The 20534-nt window shown below is 38.3% G+C and overlaps 1 protein-coding gene across 3 annotated transcripts in view; it reads right to left on the bottom strand.

Annotated features, from left to right (window-relative positions):
• Nucleotides 1-4888: 4888 nt before the first annotated feature.
• The window catches only part of usp45 (ubiquitin specific peptidase 45), a 158454-nt gene continuing 142808 nt past the window's right edge, over nucleotides 4889-20534 (bottom strand). For all 3 annotated transcript variants that reach the window (XM_060850186.1, XM_060850193.1, XM_060850202.1), the window contains 3 exons: nucleotides 15751-15837; nucleotides 8903-9056; nucleotides 4889-5878 (listed from right to left, as the gene is read on the bottom strand). In XM_060850186.1, the coding sequence (XP_060706169.1) occupies nucleotides 5751-5878; nucleotides 8903-9056; nucleotides 15751-15837 (369 nt within the window). In that variant the 3' untranslated portion in view covers nucleotides 4889-5750. The remainder of the gene's footprint in view (nucleotides 5879-8902; nucleotides 9057-15750; nucleotides 15838-20534) is intronic.

The following is a 20534-nucleotide window of genomic DNA, read 5'->3' as shown; positions in this document are numbered from 1 at the left end:
CCTCTTTCACTGTACAAGTGTTTTAGTTTAACTTGAAAGCCTTTTTACCTGAGGCAATATCTGTTAGCTATAATCAAACTGGCCCTAAAACCTTTCATACCCAGACTTTTTGGAGTCTGTGTCTTTATGACCTTCTGAAGAAAAAAAACCAAGGCCAACCTTGCTAAAGGAGCAGCATCATCACAAATCTTGCTGATATCATATTAATTGTAGCTGTTTCATGCGTGTAGGAGTGCAATAGGGAAAACTGGACACTCGCCATGCTACTGGATGTTAAGTTTGCTCGCTGATCTGGAACTCTCCATGATAACAAGTGACCTCACATTACTCTAATAAAAGAGCTTGAACTCTTTAACAGATAAAGAATTAAACATTTACACATGAAAGGTATCATACAGGTCTCTTGCCCTTGATCACAATTTCAAGACCCCCTACTTGAAACTGCCTGTGGATGTTGGGCGAGGATAGAACAAAGTCAATTAGTACATCTTTCTGAAGTGTTCGTTGTTCATGTGTATAATACATAAAAGGAGATCAAGGTGGGGGAGGAGATAGAGGAAAGGAAGCTTGCAAGGGAGGGGACAGAGGTGATGATGATTGGGATGGAAACAAGGTAGGAAAAAGTCAAGGAACAGGAGACACATTGGAGCAGGTTAAGGAAACAAAATCAAAGTGGGAGGAATTGGGGGTAGTGGAGGCATTGAAAGCTGAGGGTCAAAATGACGACAAATGAAAGATCAGGAATGTAGGGGAGAAGCCAGAAATGAATGGAATGCATTCTAAAGGAAACTTACTAAAAATGGCACAGTTACCAATACAAATATTAGTAGCAAAAACAGAAATTGCTGGAAAAGCTCAGCAGGTCTGGCAGCATCTGTGGAGAGAAATCAGAGTTAATATTTCGGGTCCAGTGACCATTCTTCAGAACTTATGGAAAAATTTGTTTTTTATGCAGATGGTAGGATTGGGGGGTAATGGGACATTAATGTTCATTAAAGATTTCTTAAACCTGTTTTTTGCAGGTTTAGAGGGATTTTGTCTTTAATTTTCTCTGAGTTTTGAGCAGTCTCTATGAAATCCTTGGATAAAGATGGCTGGAGAAACCAATGCTCCTGACAAGGGAAAGATATGGGTAAAATAGATTAGTTTAAAGAGTTAGAGATAATTACAGACCAGAGGTGTTGGGATAAATACCTGAAAAAGTTGCATAAAGCTGAGTATGTTTAATTGCAGGTGTATTGCAACTCTCAGAAGGTATGTACAGTTCCAATCAATAAGTTAAAGTAATAAATGGTGTTTTCCGTTTTTCTTTCATATACCTCAGTTTCTGGATTTAAAAATCTTTGACTCAAGTTAAACTCAAGATTTAGCAGGTAAATTGAAGGTAGAAGTAAAAGCAAGATCTCGAATGGTAGGAATTCTTTAACAGATTATGTAAGATTTAGAATTTGGACAAGGGAAACTTGAAATTGGGATGTTACAGCTGCAATTAGCTAAAAGAAAGTTAAAAATGAAAAATCATGAATTAAAAAAGGAAACAAACAAAAGGAAATGGTAAGAGAAGAGAAAGAAAAACAGAATAATGGAAAGAGAGAAAATATTGAATAAACTATGCAGTTATGGATGTTTCGGTAACAGACGTAAGTGTAAAATTAATGTTCACAATGTTTTTAGCACGATTTACTTAAGTGGTGGCATCCATCTAGACTAAAATAAATTGGAGGATATACATGCAATGCCAATTCCACAAGGTAATGAGTATCTCCAATGTTGTTTGGGGGGTTGTTCAACTTTCCTCCTTGAGATCTTTCCATGTAAAGTTGGAAGTTCTAACAAATTTGGGAACTGCTCAGGAAAAAGATTCTTTTTCTCCAGCAGGCTCAGCACATTTAACAAGCTCGAGTTCACTATCTGAGGAAGGATCCCAACTATAAATCTATGATTCAAGAATTAAATGCTTTTTAAGAAGGACTCAGAACCTTTGTATTTCAGAAAGGAAAGTCAATACTATTCTATGGTTCCAAAAGCTTACCGCAGTTCAAACAAACTACTCAAACAAAAAGCAACCATTTTGCTTACTGTCACAAAGCTTGTCCCCTTTTCTTTTCCAAAAAGCTGTAGCTTGACTCAAGGAGACTCTGTCCTTGATTTTTTTTAAAGAGGGGTAATAAACTGGGCCAGGCTCTGATCAGTCTGGTTTGGTACAGAGATGAAAAGAATTTTGAGAGACCTTTTGTTTACATGTAAACAAATGAGACTTCAGGCCAAAGTGGTCATGTTTTAGAAATGACCTGTAAAATGAAAGGGGAGTGGTCAGCTCTCTAGCTGGGCTGATGAGAAGTTCAACACAGAGCTGTGTGAAAGCTCTCTTGCTCTCTCTCCCTCTTTCTCCCCTTGAACTTTAACCTGCAAGCATGTGTTCCATTTATACTGGGTTTAAAAGGGAGTTTGCTTATTGGGATTGTTCTGTATATTCGGAACAGCATAATTAAGTCTAGTTGGAGAGGATGAGTTCTGCAGCAGTACTTTATTCTGCTCTTTGTGTTTCATTGTGTAATTGTGAATAAATCTTTGTCTGTTTCAAGATCTAGTAGTCAACCTAGCTAACTTAATCGGGGTAATTTTTCACTTACCAAAACAAATTGTAAAGTTATGGTCTGTGCTGCCTGCTTAAGAATTTTTTGAGGGGTTCAAAATAGCGGTGACCCAGTAAGTCTGCATTTGCTAAGCTCTGCCCAGAACCCAAAATGGAGCACCTACTCTCCCTTCACCTCTTAAACTGCTCAAAATAGTATTTTCCCAGTTACTAGAGTTACTTTGCACCATACGTGAGGAGTTTGGTGCATTTTAACATGACTAAAGGAAATGGAGCACGGAGGAATTCCTGATGAAGGGCTTTTGCCCGAAAGGTCAATTCCCTTGCTCCTCGGATGCTGCCTGACCTGCTGTGCTTTTCCAGCATCACTCTAATCTAGACTCTGATTTCCAGCATCTGCAGTCCTCACTTTTGCAATGTTGGGATTTCAGCCAGGTTTGATAGACTCTGGTTTTAAGCTTTGGGAGTCCAGAGGAGTCTCCTGTTTTGGAGACCTATTTGATGGGGAGGTCATGATGTCCTTCGAACAACTGGGTCAGAATTCGGGCTACATAGGAAGGATCTCATTTGACGTTTCCAAATTAGAGACTTTGTACAAAAAAAACTACATTGATGGTTAATCCTTACAAATCAGACATGAAGAGGAGTGTGCTCCGGTCAGCAGGCACCCCCTCGGTTAGCACTCTCCACCACTTAGGAGGTAGTAACGTGTCGAAGGACATGACTATATAAAACTTGAACTCAAGAATTAGGGGTGGAAATCTACTCATAGATGTGGGAAGACATTTGGGAAAATGTTAGGAAGATCTCTATTTGTAATAGGACTCAGGCTAGTCAGCTGAAGGTACATCACAGGGCCCACTTGACACCAGAATAGCTTGCAAAGTTTAAGACAAGAGTGTCCCCAATGTGCCCCAAGTGTAAAACGGACATTGGTACTATTATTCATTGTTTATGGACATGCCACAAGATCCAGAGGTATTGGGATGACGTAACAAGTGCTTTGGCAAAGGTTTTGGGAACTGAAATGGGATTGGATTTGGTTTTCCTCCTTTTAGGTTTTCCAAATCTTCCTTCCCAGGATGTATTTGGGAAGAAACTGTTTACTATTCTTTCTTTAGGCATGAGAAGAACATTTTGATGAGCTAGGTATTGGAAAATCCCCCAGGACTCTCGATAGTTATGGAACACATCCCCCTGGACGTCCTTACAAGTATGGTACGCCAGAAAACGGAATTCTTCCATACAACGTGGCCACCCTTTTTGAATTATAGTATGTAGATGTATCGGATATATTATCCAGGGCATTTGTCTAGCCATGAGGACTATGCCTGTAGGTTTGGGGCCCCTGGAAGGAAGAATCCTGCATAAATACAGGTCTACTCGTTATTGCTCCCAGTGTTGGGGAGCTGGGATACGAGTGCACTGAGTATAGTAATTTAATTGAATATAACTTAAGATACCTTGTTATAACTTGGCATAAATTTTTATTTATTCTTCTTTCTTACTGGTTATTTATTTAACTGTAGTTTTTACAGAGTTTTTAAAATTCCTTTTGTGTGTTGATAGTTTGTGGAATAGATTAGTAGTTTGCTTTTTCTTTTTGTTTTGTTGTTACTATTATAGTGTACGGTGGTCATACTATTTTGTACTAGTCTTGTAATTATGTAAAAAACCTAAAATCATTTTTACAATAAAAATATTTATTTAAAAAAAGCATGTTTTGACTGGTCTGGCTTAGTCCATAACATTATAACTCACAAAAAGGGCACTGTTCTGTATAATCAGGGCTTCTGGTATGCTAACTAAATAACTCAAATGCATATCTATTACTTAGTTTACCAATAATTCACCAATAAATTCCAAATGGTATTTTGAGATACTGTTTTTCAATCTTTTTTGTAAATTTAATACAATATGCTTTTTCCATTCTAGCATTCGTACATCAGAACATTTAATGGTGAAAGCAATGCATCAGGTAGCCAATCTCCTGATCAACAGAATTTTTTCTTATTAATTTTGAAAAATTATTAAAATATGCTGCAAATCAATAAGTAGCTAAATATCAAAGCTAAATACGCACTGAAGATGGATGCTTATTCCATACCTAATATGTACCAGTCTTCTTCACACGGCCTTGTATCTTCATTTTGTAATACAACATTTTAAGAATTTTCTTTAAAATATAACTTGCAGTTGAAAGAATTGAACTTATTAGATATATTGTTTAATAATTCAAAATACACATGCTAGGACATGATTATTTATTAAAATATCCTTGAGGATGAAATATATTTATCATAGTGAGCTTTCGATAAGGATTACGAACAGAAATACATAAATAAATGGCATGGTGAAACTGCAAGTTAATTCAAGAAAAAAAAAATGCATGGGTACTGAAAAAGACCTTCAGTGCATTAAACAGTAGTGTGCCTTTCTGGTATTATGTTTTGTGTGAATTAACATAAATATAATATCTTAAATGCACAACATTCCTCATACTCTGTTCATTCTTGGAATTGTAATGTATTAGAGTTCAAAAACTGCGACAATGGTTTCATCAAAGGTAGAGATCTTATTTGAAGTGAAATGGGCTTCCAGTGAATCAAATTATTTCCTTAAAAAAATAAATCTGTCAGATAGTAATTCATAATTACTCAATGTCAGGCAATATAGCCTATACTCTTATTTCTGTCTTTGACAGTAAATATAATCATCAATGAAACATGAAAATTTAATTACTTCTACTCTAATATATAAACAATAATTTTCCTAATCTTTGAATGTGCATGGCCATTGCTTTCACAAATGCAATAAAAGCAGCATCTTTTTAAAGTTGAAAAAATATTTGTTAAATGAAAATGACCATAATGAAATTGCCTGCATTTCAGTAAGTCAAAATACAAATTTGGGCAGAGAAAAATTACAATATTAAAGGCATCATTTGTGAGTAAACATTTTCACTGGATTTACATACTTTTTTTTGCATTTACTTTTGTTGGTTGCGATAAATTTTAATCATGATGTTCTTGTAATTGATTCAAATAAATGAAAAGTAATATGAAAGGTTTAGAGAAGCCACTTGTGTTGTTGTTAGAAATTAGAAAATATTATCAGCTTTTTTGCATTAATGTACACTTCCTAAACAATGCTTTCACAGAAGTTGTTCATAGAACAATAAATAGGCCTGAGCATTGAGTACTCTAGCTTCAGGAACTGCCTGTACATGGGTGTCATTGACATAAACCCACTGCCTTGATGGTGCTCCAGCATCTCTGAAACCTGAAAAACAAAGATTGCCAATAAGCAGACTAGAAGCTGCTCTACATTCTTCCAGCAAAAGTTAAGAGCCATCAGTTCAAAGCATAAATTTAAAAAAAAGGGAAAATTTCAAAAAATTAGGCCAAACTCTATGAGACGGAAGTTTTCTTGGACATGTCATTTTCTCTTTGGCAAAGTTTAAAAAATCATGGAAAAAGCTAACGGAACCACTTTTTTCCCCAAAGATGTTAAATCAATATGGAATGAGCTGCCAGAGGAAGTGGAGGCAGCTAGGGCAGTTGCAACATTTAAAATACTTCTGGATGGGTTTAAGAAGTGGAAGGGTTTAGACAGATAAGGGCCAAGTGCTGACAAATGGGACCAGATTAATTTAGGATATCTGGTCAGCATGGACGAGTTGGATCGAAGAGTCTGTTTCCATGTTGTACTTCTCTATGACTCTATAATTGTTTTACCCAATTTTGACAGTGCTTCAAGAACTAAGAAAAGTTGCTGATAGATTATTAATTCAAGAACTTTTAGGAGGCTCAATAATGGAATTTGCCTTTGATGTTGTTGTTGTTTCTTGTTTGTTTATAAACATAACATATCTAAAGGATTATACGTATTCTGCAGTGGTGTAGTTACTACCCAATGATAGCCGAGTTTAAACTTAGGGTTTTACAGGATATCCTCACTTAAACTCAGGCTTATATTGTTGAAACTTGTGACTTTAAGCAAAAAATAAGTAAAGTTTCAATTCCCCCAGGAATTGATGTTAAAAATCAGGTTTGGCTCCATAATGCCATCCTTAGCAGAGAAAACAATTAAGACATTATACTTGCACCGGCAAGCTGAAATATAGTACCACCTGTAGTTTAAGTGGCTGACTTCTCACACTGGTAAATAAAATTGTTAAACTGAAGTTAAAAATCTAAAAGGAACATGACTACTTTTAAACTGACCGTGCTCCATCTAGTGGCAAAAGAAAACACAAAAATAGATGACAAAACGAGATGGCACAGAGATATAGACTGATGAAGCGAGTGAACAGAACAGATAGAATATAATGGGGGTAAATCCAAGGTTATGCAATTCAGCAGGAAGAAAAAATGAAGATCTGAATATTTTTACATGGACAAAGACTGCAGGAAGACCTGGGGGGTGGAAACCTACTTTGAGAGGACTGGTTGAGTAAGTTGGGCCTTTACTCATTGTAATTTAGAGGAATGAGAGTCAACCTTATTAAAACATACAAGCTTCTTCAGGGACTTCACAGAATAGGTGCAGAAAAGTTGTTTTCTCTTGTGGGAGAGTGTAGGACCAGATGGCATAATCTCACAATTAGGGATTGAACATTTAAAACAGAGAGGAGAAGGAATTGTTTCACTCAGAGGATAGCGAATCTGTGGAATTGTTTACTGCAAAGGGCTGGGTTGTTAAGTATATCCAAAGATAAGATAGTTAGATCTTAATCAGTAAGGGAATCAAGGGTTAAAAGGAATAGGTAGGAAAGTGGAACTGAAGATCAGATCAGCCATGATTGCACTGAGCGATGGGACAAACTTAATGAATAGCCTACTACTGCCACTACAACTTAATGACTTAACTTGGTCCCACGACTACATACATCTACCAATTTCTGAGAGTATAATGAGCCCAGTATCTCAGTTCAAATTCAGGAAGGAAGCAAGGAGCTAGCAGCAAAGGGAAGACCAGAACTTGAGCCTACAGGCAATAACACAAAATCATATGCAAACAAAACTAAAACAAAAATGTTCATGCAAGCGAAAGAAACAGGCTCCTCAGAAAAGAAAATTAAAATACAATAACATTCAAAGTTTGTGAGAAGATTTGTAGCTCAGGTGCTCGTTGTTGTGGTTCTGTTCGCTGAGCTGGGAGTTTTTCTTGCAAACGTTTCGTCCCCTTTCTGTGCTGGAAAAACAAAGCAGGCCACCTAATTGGCCTATCTTCATATTTGCCTACCCCCACACCCCTCTTGCAAAATACATTCCAAATCCAACACTATGGACAAAGTCACATACGAATCTTGCATTTCAGAAGGGACAAGAGAGGGCAGGCTGAATTTTCCCCAAACTTTCATAAAAATCTGGTCCATAGTGGATTTTCTTATCAATCCAATAATATCAAAAGCTCTTTGTATTACTGTACCATCATTATATTTTTGACTACTTCTGGTTTTGTGTTTTTTCTCCTTAGTTAACATGAATATATCTGGCCACTGATCTAAAGCAAAATGTTATGGATAGTGTAAAATTGAAACAAAACCAGAAAATGCTTTAAGTATTCAGAGCACCAAGCAATATCCGCAGAGGGAGAAACATAGTCAATGTTTTAGGTTAATGACCTTATGTTAGAACCGGAAGTCAGATATTGCAGGTTTAAAAGAAATACACAGACAGGGAAAATGAGGATGGAAGGATTAAAAGCAATGGTTTGTAATAAGTGAAAGAAAAGCAAGATTAAATGACAAAGGGGATGATGCTGCAAGGCAAAAGGAAATGATAACAATCAAGAAAGATAAATAAAGGATGGATTCAGAGGAGCAGTAAATAGCAAAGACAGAAGCATGACCAACAACTATAATATGGAGGCAGAAGCCATAATCTGGAATTGTTTAACTCAATGTTAAGTTCAGAAGGTTATTAAAGTACCTCACAAAAAAGGTGAAACATGCTGTTCCTTGAATTTACATTGAACTTCAGTGAAATGGTGTGGAAGGCTGAAGCCAAGAGGTAGGACTGGGAGTGGGGGAAGGAATTAAATATTAGATGACCAATAGCTTGGCTTCATGCTTGCAGTCTTCAGCAAGCAATTGCCCCAATCTGCATTTAGTCTCCTCATTTAATTTTTGGTGCTTGCACAGAGGAGTGCTATGCAAAAGGAGAGCATATTGAGTACAATTGAGAAATGGATTAGGGTAATTAGGGCGAGGAAAGGGAAGAACTTTCCTGATGATGGCATCATGAGAGATGGTGGAAATGGTGGAGGATAATGCTGCTGGTGAAAAGTTCTCCATTTTACCTTGAATATTTTTGTTTCCAGGAGTATGATCAGATACTTTTTTGTTGGCTGCTCTGACTTGGACGTATGCTGTATAGTGTCCTCCACGCATAGATCCAGAGTGTTCAACAACCCCATACAGACTGTACAGCACCTTGTTTTCCTCTCCAACATTCTTAAAAAAAAAGCACAAAAGTCAGTTACTCAATTGGAGTGCACCTAGGAAAAACGAACAAACAGCAAAATTCACAGCCGACTGTGGATGAACCTGTGTGGGAGAGCTCACAGCACAGAAACAAGTAAATGCATAGTTTTTATGTGTAACCTTGCTGTTAGTCTACAGTGGTAAGTAGAGTGAGATCTTCCCAGATTATGGATATTTATATTACCGATAGTCACAAGTGAGGTTGGCTAATATGGTGCCACTATTTAAGAAAGGTAGTAAGGACAAGCCGGCATTGGTGGTGGGCAAATTGTTGGAGGGAATCCTGAGGGACAGGATGTACATGTATCTGGAAAGACGAGGACTGATTAGGGATAGTCAACATGGCTTTGTGTGTGGGAGATCATGTCTCACAAACTTGATTGAGATTTTTGAAGAAGTAACAAAGAGGATTGAAGAGGGCAGAACGCTGGACGTGATCTATATGGACTTCAGTAAGGTGTTTGACAAGATTCCCCATGGGAGACTGGTTAGCAAGGTTAAATCTCATGGAATACAGGGAGAACTAGCCATCTGGATACAGGACTGGCTCAAAGGTAGAAGACAGGGTGATGGTGGAGGGTTGCTTTTCAGACGAGAGACCTGTGACCAGTGGTGTGCTACAAGGATCAGTGCTGGGTTCACTACTTTTTGTCATTTATATAAATGATTCCATAACTATGTTTATCTTGTTTGATAATGTTCCTGTGTAGTACCATTGGACAATTTATTACACTAAGTGTGCTATATAAGTAAGGGATTTTGTAATTGCAACAAAACAAATAAATGGAGAATGCTCAAGAGGTCAGAATTGGAGAACTACTATTATCTGAGATGGTTACTGAACTGGAAGACAGTACTGAGATAAGGAAAAGCTCGAAGGAGAAACTTGAAAACAAGGAAGAACATTTTAAAACTGAGATATTGTTTAAGCAGGAGCCAATGTGAGTCACCTTCTACGGGGGTGATAATAGACAGAACCTAGTTCACAAAATCAGAGAACTGGATGAACCTAAGCTCATGAAAGGTTAAAAAATGGAATCTGCCCAGAAGAATGAGAGAATAATTACTTCTTAGGGATTGAAAAGGCAGGAATTTTAACAGATGAGCTGAGACATAGATGTAATAGAACTGGAAATATGTAATCTTAGCAAGGACAGATATGTTGTCCCAAAGTATATAGCATAGAAAAGGCCCATCGGCCCATTGAGTCTGTCCCGGTCAAAGACATCAGCTAAACCCAGTTTCCAGCACTTGGCTCAAAACCTTGTATTCCTTGGCATCACAAATGTACATCCAAATACTACTTAAACGTTATGAATTATTCTGACTCTATCACTCTTACAGTTTCATTTCCATCATCCGCTGGGTGAAAACAAATTCTCAGATTACCTCGAAACCTCCCACTTACCTAAATATATACCCCCTTCCAACCATTATTGATCCCTTGACTGAGGGGAAAAGTTTCTTCCCATCTGCCCTGTCTATGCTGCTCATAATCAAAGTAGTACCCCTCAGATTCCTCTGCTCCAAGGAAAACCACCCAGTCTGTCCAATCCTTCTTCATAATTGAAACTCTCCAGCCCAAGCAACATTCTAGTATATCTCCTCTGCACCCTCTGTAATGCTATCACATCCCTCCTATAATGTAGACTTTTTAAAAATTCATTACTGGGATGCGAGTGTCACTGGCCAGTCTGCATTGATTGCCTATTCCTAATTACCCTTGAGAAGGTTGTGGTGAGCTGCCTTCTTGAACAGCTATAGGTTGACCCTTAGGGAGAACATTCCAGGATTTTAACTCAGTGACACTGAAAGAATAATAATATATTTCCAAGTCAGGATGGTGATTAGTTTGGAGGAGAACTTGCAGATAGTGGTGTTCCCATGTATCTACTGCCCTTGTTCTTCTAGATAAAAGTGGTTATGGGTTGCTGTCTAAGGACCTTTATTGAATTTTTGCAATGCACCATGTAGATAGTAAACAGTGCTGCTACTGAATATCAGTGGTGAAGGGAATAGATGTTTGTGGGCATGGCGCCAATCAAGTGGGCTGCTTGGGCATTGATGATATCAAGCTTCTTGAGTGTTGATGGACCTGCACTCATCCAGGCAAGTGGGGAGTATTCCATTACACTCCTCATTTGTGTCTTGTAGATTCTGAATAGGCAATGGGAGTTAGGAGGGGAGTTACTCACCACAGTATTCCTTGCCTCTAGCCTGCTCTTGTACCCACTGTGTTTATACGGCGAGTCACATTTCTGGTAAATGGTAACCCCCAAGGATGTTGATAGTGGGTGATTCATTGATGGTAGCACCATTGAATGTCAAGGCAAGGAGGTTAAACTGTTTCTTATGATGGTCACAGCCTGACATTTGAGTGGTGCAAATTTTACTTGCCACTTGTCAGTCTGAGAATCAGTCAGGGTTCCTGATCCACCCACAATACTCTATGGATGGCCGAACCAATGTTTTAAACATTTCCATCATAACTCTCTGCTCTTAAACTCTCTGTCTTGGCTAAAAAAGGCAAGCAATCAATATGCCTTCTTAACCATTTTACCAATCTTAATGTGTCAGTGGACATGCCCGTCAACACCCCCCTGAATCTCAGTGCTTCGCAGGTTCCGACTGTTGTTCGTGTATTCCCTTGTTTTGTTTGTCCTGCCTAAGTGTATAACCACACAGTTAGCTGATAGAATTCCATTTGCCACTGGGTAGCCCATCAGACCAACACGTCCATATTCTTCTATAATCTAAGACTATCCTCCTCACTACTTCTCACCCCACCAATTTCCATATCATCTGCAAACTTAGTGATCAACGCTCCCATATTCACATCTAAATCATTTATATATCTCAAACTAAGGCCCCAAATCCCTGCAGAGCATCGCTGGACACAGGATTCCTTTGACTGTCAATCTCTGCTTCCTGCCACTCAGCCAATTATGTATTGGCAAATTTCCTTAGATACCTTGGGCTTTTACCTTCACTGTCAGTCCCACATAGGGTACCTAATCAAAAGTCTTGTTGAAGTTCAAGTATATCGAGTTGAATGCACTGTTCTCACCTTCACAACCAGAAACCTCTTTGAAATATTCACTAAAGTTGGTCAGACATGACTATCCCCTAACAAATTCATGCTGACTATTCTTGATTAATCCTGCCTCTCCAAGTGCAGAATAATTATGTCCATTAGAATTGCTTCCAATAGCTTAACCACTGAGGTTAGTCTGACTCACCTGTAGTTTCCTTGTTCATCTCTTGCTCTTTTCTTGAATAACAAAACCACCTTTACTGTCCTCCATTCCTCCAGCACCTCTCCTGGCTAAGGAGGAATTAAAAATTACTGCCAACTCTCCAGCTATTCCCTCCTTTGCCTCATTCAACAATCTGAGACACATTTCATCTGGTCCTGGATGTTTATCTAATTTTAAGCCTGCCAGTCCTTAGAACTTCTGTGTCAATGCTAACTTCTACAATTATATTAGAGTCTTTCTCCTTGACTTCTACACTCACATCATTTCTCTCACTAGTGAATACGAGAGACACAAAGTATTCATGTAGAACCCTATCTATGTCATTTGGCTCCAGTAGTAGTAATAAATTACTACCGTGGTCTTTAATGGGCTCTACTCTTCCCCTAATTATCCTTATGGTAAAATAACTTACAACTTGCCATTATTTTACCTGCCATTATTCTTTCATGCATCCTTTTTGCTCTCTGCATTTCCTTTTGCAGATTCTGTTCTCCTCTAGAGTATCTGTTGTTTTGACTCCTTTGTATCTACCATAAGTCTCCCTTCTTCTCTTTATCAAATCCTGTATATCCCTAGATATTCAGATTTCACAGGAATTGTTAGTCCCACCCTTTGTCTTTTTTGGATCAAGATGGCCCTGTACTTGCCCTATTTCCTTCTCAAATGGATCCCACTGTTTTGAGAAAAGTTTACCTAAAAGTATCAGCTCCAAGTCGACTCTGGCCAAATCAAACCTGATCTCATTAAAATTGTTCTTCCCCCAAATATTTTTATGTTCATAAACTATACTGAAAACATGAATTATCTTAAAGCTTGCAAGCAGCAGTGTTGACATTTAAAAGTAGCAATCTGAATTTTTCATGCTCATTTCCTGGATCAGGAATTGAATCAACAACTTTTGGATTCTAAGGCGAGATAGCTACCAATTAAACAACAGCTAGGCGGAGCTCATCTTGGAGTCAAATACCACAACATCATAGAATCATTGTTAGGAGGCCACATGACTCATTCAATGTTAACCAAATGAGCATCTGAACAAGTGTCATTCTTTTCCTTTTTCCTGTAACAATGCACATAGCTTCTTTTCAAATAACAATGTAAATTCCATTTGAATACCTTGATTGAACCTGCCTCCAACACATTCTCAAGCAGTGCATTCTAGACCATAACCATTATTTTGTCAAAAAGATTTTCCTTGTGCTACTTTTTCTTTCTTTAGCAATTACCTTAAATCTGTATCTTCTCATTCTTAATACTTTCATGACTGAGAGCATTTTCTTATCTGCTCTGTCCAGATTGCATACCTCAGTCAGATTCCCACTTAGCTTTCTATTTTCCAAGAAGAACTGCTTCAGCTTTTCAAACCTATCTTGACACGTATATAGGACACCAATTGTGAACCATCTGGTTCAGACATTTGATAGTGGTCAGTAAGATAAATGAACTCAATTTCAAATGAGCACAGTTTCAGTATGGACTGAAGCCAATGTTCTTCATTGTGAGAGTATTTAGTTTAGAGGATTTTTTTTCTTAACTGGTATTGAATCTTGGATAAATAGTGTGACAATTCAAAAAGAATAGACAGTTTAAGAGAGTTCTGGTGAAGTAGCACCAGGTGTCATCAGAGTAAATGTGGAAACTAACACTGTGTTTTCAAATGATGTCACTGAGGAGTAACATTGTCGATGAGAAAAAGGAGAAGGTCAAGGAAAGATCTTTAGAGCACAGGAGGTTTATGGTGAAGGAGCTAGGACAGAAGTTATTGTAGGTAATTCTTCAGCTATAATGAGCTAAGAATAGCCCAGGAATCAAAGATGCACCAGCTGGTCCACAGTGGCAGTGATACTGGAAGAGGATGGTGCACTCAACCATGTCAAAGATTGCAGGAAAAAGGAGGAATGGAGGAACAGCTTACCTTTGTCATAGTCACATCAAAGCCACTAATGACATTTAATATGAGCTACTCTAGTATTGTGATGGAGTTCACCACCACTTTGTCAAAGGCAAATATGAAAAGGCAAAAATGCTGACCTTGCTTATGGTGAGAGCATCCCGTGAACAAATAATGGACAACCAATTGAAGAAATTCAAACATGGAGTTCTAGGAAGAATGGGCAGTGGGTCAGAGTGGTGAAGGAGAAAAAAAAGTAACTTTTTGTTAGGGTGAAGTGAAGAATGTTAAGAGACCCAAGATGGTAATGGGACAAGTAGATAGGAAAGCAGCTCACCACCTTATCCTGGACAATTAGGGATAGGCAATAAATGGCCTATCCTTCAATGCCCAATCCTGTGAATGAATAAAAAGAGAGAAAATGGAAGGCATGAGAAAAAAAGCCTTGATGTCATCTTGCTACCAAAGGATATTCTAAATGATGGAAATCATTACCTGCCAATCACAACTGGACAGACAATTAAGCTGATTAATTGACCAATTAAGAGCATTTTACCAGCATTGGGATGACCTTCCATTGCATAGGCAGTTCACCGGAGGGCACCTGGGTGAGGGACCTTCCTTAAAATGGACTCCATGACCCATGTTGAGATCTTCTCAAGGCCATTTGAGCTCCTACATCATAACTAGAGGGTTTCCTTTTACTCACTGTCCCTGTATATTCAAAATAAAACTTATTGTCCTTCGTGAGCTCCTCAACATGGAAGCACCCCTTCTTTTCCTTTCTGCAGCTTCAGCAGCAGCCATGTCCATTGGTAGCTACTGATTGGGCTCACAGCATAATGAGGCAAGATGGCATCTTCAATTGTCTACCAAATAATTAGCTGTTACTGGTAAAATGCTGACCATTTGCCCAAATTTGTGACTTATTGGGACACCAAGAAGTTGAGAAAATTCTGGTCTATCATTCCATTTTTATGGGTTTCAAAAAACTAGCATATATAAATATAAATTAATGTATAAGAAATGGAACAAAAATGCAGTGGATAGTGCAAATATAGTGCATTTATTAGCAAGTTATCAGAGAGAAGAGGATAAAAGAGCATGCTTTATGGTTTGATGCAGAGATCAGGAAGAACGTTGTGAGCTTTATAAGCACTGCTGTGGACCACTTAGTCCAAATAATATATTTGTGTGCCTTACAACCAAGGTAATCACAGCGATCAATGACATTATTATTACAGCTGAATTCATTCACTGAACAGTAATAGCATTTCAAAGTAATTAAATTTTATATATCTTTGGATTTCAGTGTTTGTATTTAAGTGCACATATGAACTACTTAAGATATTCTATAAATGTGCTTAATACTTTCAACATCATGAAAACATGGTCACAAATTATAATACCCATGATTTTGGATAGCATTCCTGTGGATAACATAACCAACAGGACCTACTGAATGCTTTCAAAATAACTATTGAAAAATATAGAGTACTGTATGTAAAGATTTTACCCTGCAGTTGGAAGAACAGAATGGCGCCAAATCCAGAACTAAAGGAAAATCCACATGCCTATTAATTTTCCGCAAACTTAAACCTGTCTGAAGAACAGAAGTTATGTTAGAGTCATCGAAGCATACATTTATATTCATGTGGAATTCCAACCATAATTTTGCAAATTTAAAATTGCTTTCTTATTACCTGAAACAAATAAAGCCGTAAGTCATAGAAGCAGAATTAGGCCATTTGGTTCATTGAATCTACTCCCTCATTTGATTATAGCTGATATGATTCTCAACACCATTCTCCTGCCTCCTTCCTATGGTCTTTGATCCCCTTACTAAGCAAGAACCTGCTTAGGCATTTCTCTCTTAAATATACTCAATGACTTGGCCTCAACAGCATTCTGTTTCACAAATTCACCACTCTCTGGCTGAAGATATTCCTATTCATCTCAGTTCTAAAAGGTTGTGCTTTCACTGCAATGATTTTCTACTAGTTGAAACATCTTCCCCACATTCACTCTATCCAGGCCTCTCAGTAAATTGTCCAAGTTTCAATGACACTCCCCACACCGCCCCCCCACCTCATCCTTCTAACCGCCATTGAGTACAGACTCAAGAGTGCTCAACTGTTCCTCATATGACAAGGCCTCATCCCCAGGATCATTCTTGTAAACCTCCTCTGGACCCTCTCCACGACCAGCACATTCTTCCTAAGATATGGAGGCCAAAGATGTCATCTGACCACAGCATTACAGCTTCAGTAGTATATACACCCCTGCTCTTGTACTCTAGCTCCCTCAAAATGAATGCTAACATAGTACTTGGCTTCCTATGTGTTAATTGACCTGCATATTAACCTTAAGACAATCCTGAATTAGGACTCCCAAGTCCATTTATGATTCAAATTTCTGAAACCTTTTCCCATTTAGAAAATAGTCTACACCTCTATTCTTCCTACCAAAATGCATAGCCTCACACTTTCCCACATTGAAGTACATCTGTCAATTCTTTACTCTGTCCAAGTCATTCTGCAGCCTTCCTGTTTCCTCAACACTGCCTGTCCCTCCACCTATATTTGTGTCATCTGCAAATTTAGCAACAATGCTCTCAGTTCTTCCATCCAGACCAATATTATACAATGTGAATAATTGTTGTCCCAATCCAGATCCCTGTGGAATTCTGCTAGTTACCAACTGCCATTCTGTAAAAGATCCCTTTATCACCATGTCTGCTTTCTGCATGAGAGTGCCTTGCCCCTAACATCATGGGCTCTTATCTTATGTAGCAGCCTCCTGTGCAGTACCTAGTCAAAAGCCTTGTTGAAATCCAAATTCATCATGTCTATTGGCTCTGCTTTGTCTAACTTGCTCATGACCTCATCAAAGGATTCTAACAGATTTGTCAAGCATGACTTCCTCTTAATGAAGCAGTGTTGATTCAGCCCAATTTTACCATGCACTTCCAAGTACTCTGCACTCTCATCCTTAATGAGAGACTCTAAAATATTTTCAAACATCTAGGTCAGGCTAACCAGCCTATACTTTCCCATCTTCTGCCTCTTTACTTTCTTAAACAGGGATGTTACAGTTACCATTTTGCAGGGCTCTGAGTCCCTCCCAGACTCCAGTGAATCCTAAAAGATTACCAGGAATACAATCTGCTCAGTTATCGCCTTCAGAATGCTGGGGTTTAGCCCATTCGGTCCATGAGATTTATCTATGTTCAGATCTTTCAGCTTATCCAGCACCTTCGCCTTGGTGAAAGCAATTTTACTCACTTCTGCGTCCTGACTCCACTGAAGTATGCTACTGGTGTCTTCCACTGTGAGGACAGATGCAAATTACTTATTTAGTTTCTCTGCTATTTCTTTGCACCCATTATGACTTCTCCAATCTAATGTTCCAGTCGTCCAATTTCCACTCTTGCCTCTCCTTTCATAATTCTAAAACAGCTGTTGCAATCTTCTTTTATATTATCAGCTAACTTCCCCATATATTTCCTCTTCTCCCTTCTTATTGCTTTTTTTAGTTGCCCTCTGCTGGCTTCCCAATGCTCTGGCATCCCACTAATCTTCACCACATTGTATGTTTTCTCTTTTGATGACATCCCATGGTTGTCATGTCCTCACCTTATTTTGTTTCTTTTTCCTTCAGATGAATTTCTGCTGCTCTTCCCAAATTATACCAAGAGACTCCCACCATTGCTGCTCCATCACCTTCCCTGCTAGGCTCCCCTTCCAATCAACTCTGGCCAGCTTCTCCCTTATGTCTTCGTGGTTAACTTTACTCAATTGAAATGCCGTTATATCGGATTCTAGCTTCCCCTTTCAAACTGCAGGGTGAATTGTATCATTTTATAGTTACTACATGCTGGAGGCTCCTTCATCTAATCAAGGGCTCGCTTCCCCGTCCCCCCCTCCCCCCGTAATCAAGTCTCCTCATTACACATCACCAATTCCAGAATTGCATGTCCCCTAGTGTCTACTATAAGCTGCTCCAAAAATAAATATAGTTAACATTCCAAGAACTCCTTTTATTATGGACCAGAACAAACCTCTAACTCAACTTTAACTCTATCGAAATACTTAACAAAATAATTTATTATTTAACTACTACTCGTCTACTGTTCCAATATCCTATAAATGTATCTTTATCAAAGGGAAATTCAGCAAAACAGATGTCCCTTACTTGATATCTCCAGTCCAGGAGAAGGAACACAACAAAAGGAATCTAGCAGCATAAAGAGACCTCAAGCCTTTTGCAGCTCCAAATCCAAAACCACAAATTCAACAACTGAAATCAAAACTAAATCCCGGGTCTATGAGAGTCTGATTCCACCCAATCATGATTTATTCGTCTAGCTTAAGAAAAAACTCAAAAGCTGTTCATTCTGCCTTCTATGGAGCAGACACCTTATTACTAGGTTTACAACATTCCTCTTCAAGAGAAACAGGACTGAATAAATTTTTCTTAAAGGCACATCTCATCGCAGTTTTTTAGGATCCAGTATCAAACTGATTTGTTCAGTCCATTGAAGTGCTCATGATTATTGTAATAGGGCTTTTCATACATGTCTTTTCTTTCTCCTTATTTACCTTCCGCCCCACATTCTGATTCCTGCTAGGTAACCTGTATGCAAGTGTTTGTTTTTCTTTATTGTTCCTCAACTCTACCCACAGATTCTACACCTTCTGACTCGATATTGCTTCTTTAAAAGGGAGAGGTCAAGATGATATATCTGTCAAAACGCTTATTGATCCTGGCCTTCAAATGCAGAAGCACATAACATGAAAGAAAGCAATGAAAGTTTTATACAAATCAGATGGTAAGCATGTAATATATGGTAGCTATTTGGGAGCATTTTGCTTGATTAAGAATATTACAACAATAGACAAAAGTACATTAGAGATTCATTGCATAATTCTAAGATGCCAATTTTTTGAAGTGAAGTGAGTCTGGAAAAACCAGAGTACACTAGAACAGTAAATCTTCAGAAGATCTAATACACACAATCAAAATTGAGTTTTGATAAGTAAATTGGAAATGAAGCTGTTAGTGTTGGTGATTTTAACACAATGACCAGAAGAGTGAATGAAGTTTACATATTTCTTAAGCAGAAACTTATTAGTATATGGAATATGGATTATTCTACTAGAAACATGATGGAAAAAAATCCATAATATTTTCTCAACTTGCAATAACAAGCTATGTGAAAAATAAACATGTCATGGGAAAGGACAGAAGAATGGGATAAACACATTGTGGACAGTTTCGAGATAAGCCCTTCATCAGGTTTGTGCCCAAAATGTTGGTTCTCCTGCTCCTCGGACGCCTTCTGCCCTGTTGTGTTTTTCCAGCATCACACTCTCGACTCTGAACTCCAGCATATGCAGTCCTCACTTTCTCCTAAACACATCGTGTTTTGAGAAATGAGTAATGAATGGAAAGGCCAAAAAGCTCCCTTTTGTGTTTAAAAATTCTACAGATTTTCTATAATTTGAGCAAGGAGTTTAATTTTAACTCATTAATCATTAAGACATTAAAACAAAAATTGCTGGAAAAGCTCAGCACGTCTGGCAGCATGCAAAGAGAAGTCAAAGTTAACATTTCAAGTCTGGAAACACTGCCTCAGAACTGTTGTGAGGAAGGGTCACTAGACTCGAAATGTTAACTTCAATTTCTCTTCACAGATGCTGCCAGACCTGCTGAGCTTTTTCCAGCAATTTCTGTTTTTGTTTCTGATTTACAGCATCCATAGTTAGAGTAATAGAGTCACAAAGATGTACAGCACAGAAACAGACCATTCAGTCCAACTCATCCATGCCGATCGGATATCCCAACCCAACCTGCCAGCACAGGCCAATAAGCCTCCAAACCCTTCCTATTCATTTACCCATCTAGTTGTCTTTTAAATGTTACAATTGTACTGGCCTCCACCACTTCTTCTGGCAGCTCATTCCACACACACAAACATCACTCTCTGCATGAAAAAGTTGCCCCTGAGGTCTCTTTTATATCTTTCCCCTCTCTACCTAAACCTATGCCCTCTAGTTCTGGACTTGCCCCACTCCAGGTTAAAGACTTTGTCTATTTATCCCATCCATGCCCCTCATGATTTTATAAACCTCTATAAGGTCACCCCCTTAGCCTCTGATGCTCCAGGGAAAACAGCCCTAGCCTATTCAACCTCTCCCTATAGCTCAAATCCTCCAACCCTGGCAATATCTTTGTAAGTCTTTTCTGAACCCTTTCAAGTTTCACAACATCTTTCAGATATAATAATTAAGACATGCT

This window comes from Hemiscyllium ocellatum, chromosome 3 (genome assembly GCF_020745735.1).
Source record: "Hemiscyllium ocellatum isolate sHemOce1 chromosome 3, sHemOce1.pat.X.cur, whole genome shotgun sequence".
NCBI lineage: Eukaryota > Metazoa > Chordata > Chondrichthyes > Orectolobiformes > Hemiscylliidae > Hemiscyllium > Hemiscyllium ocellatum.
The sequence above is the reverse complement of the archived record's forward strand: the minus strand, read 5'-3'. Positions and strand labels throughout refer to the sequence as shown.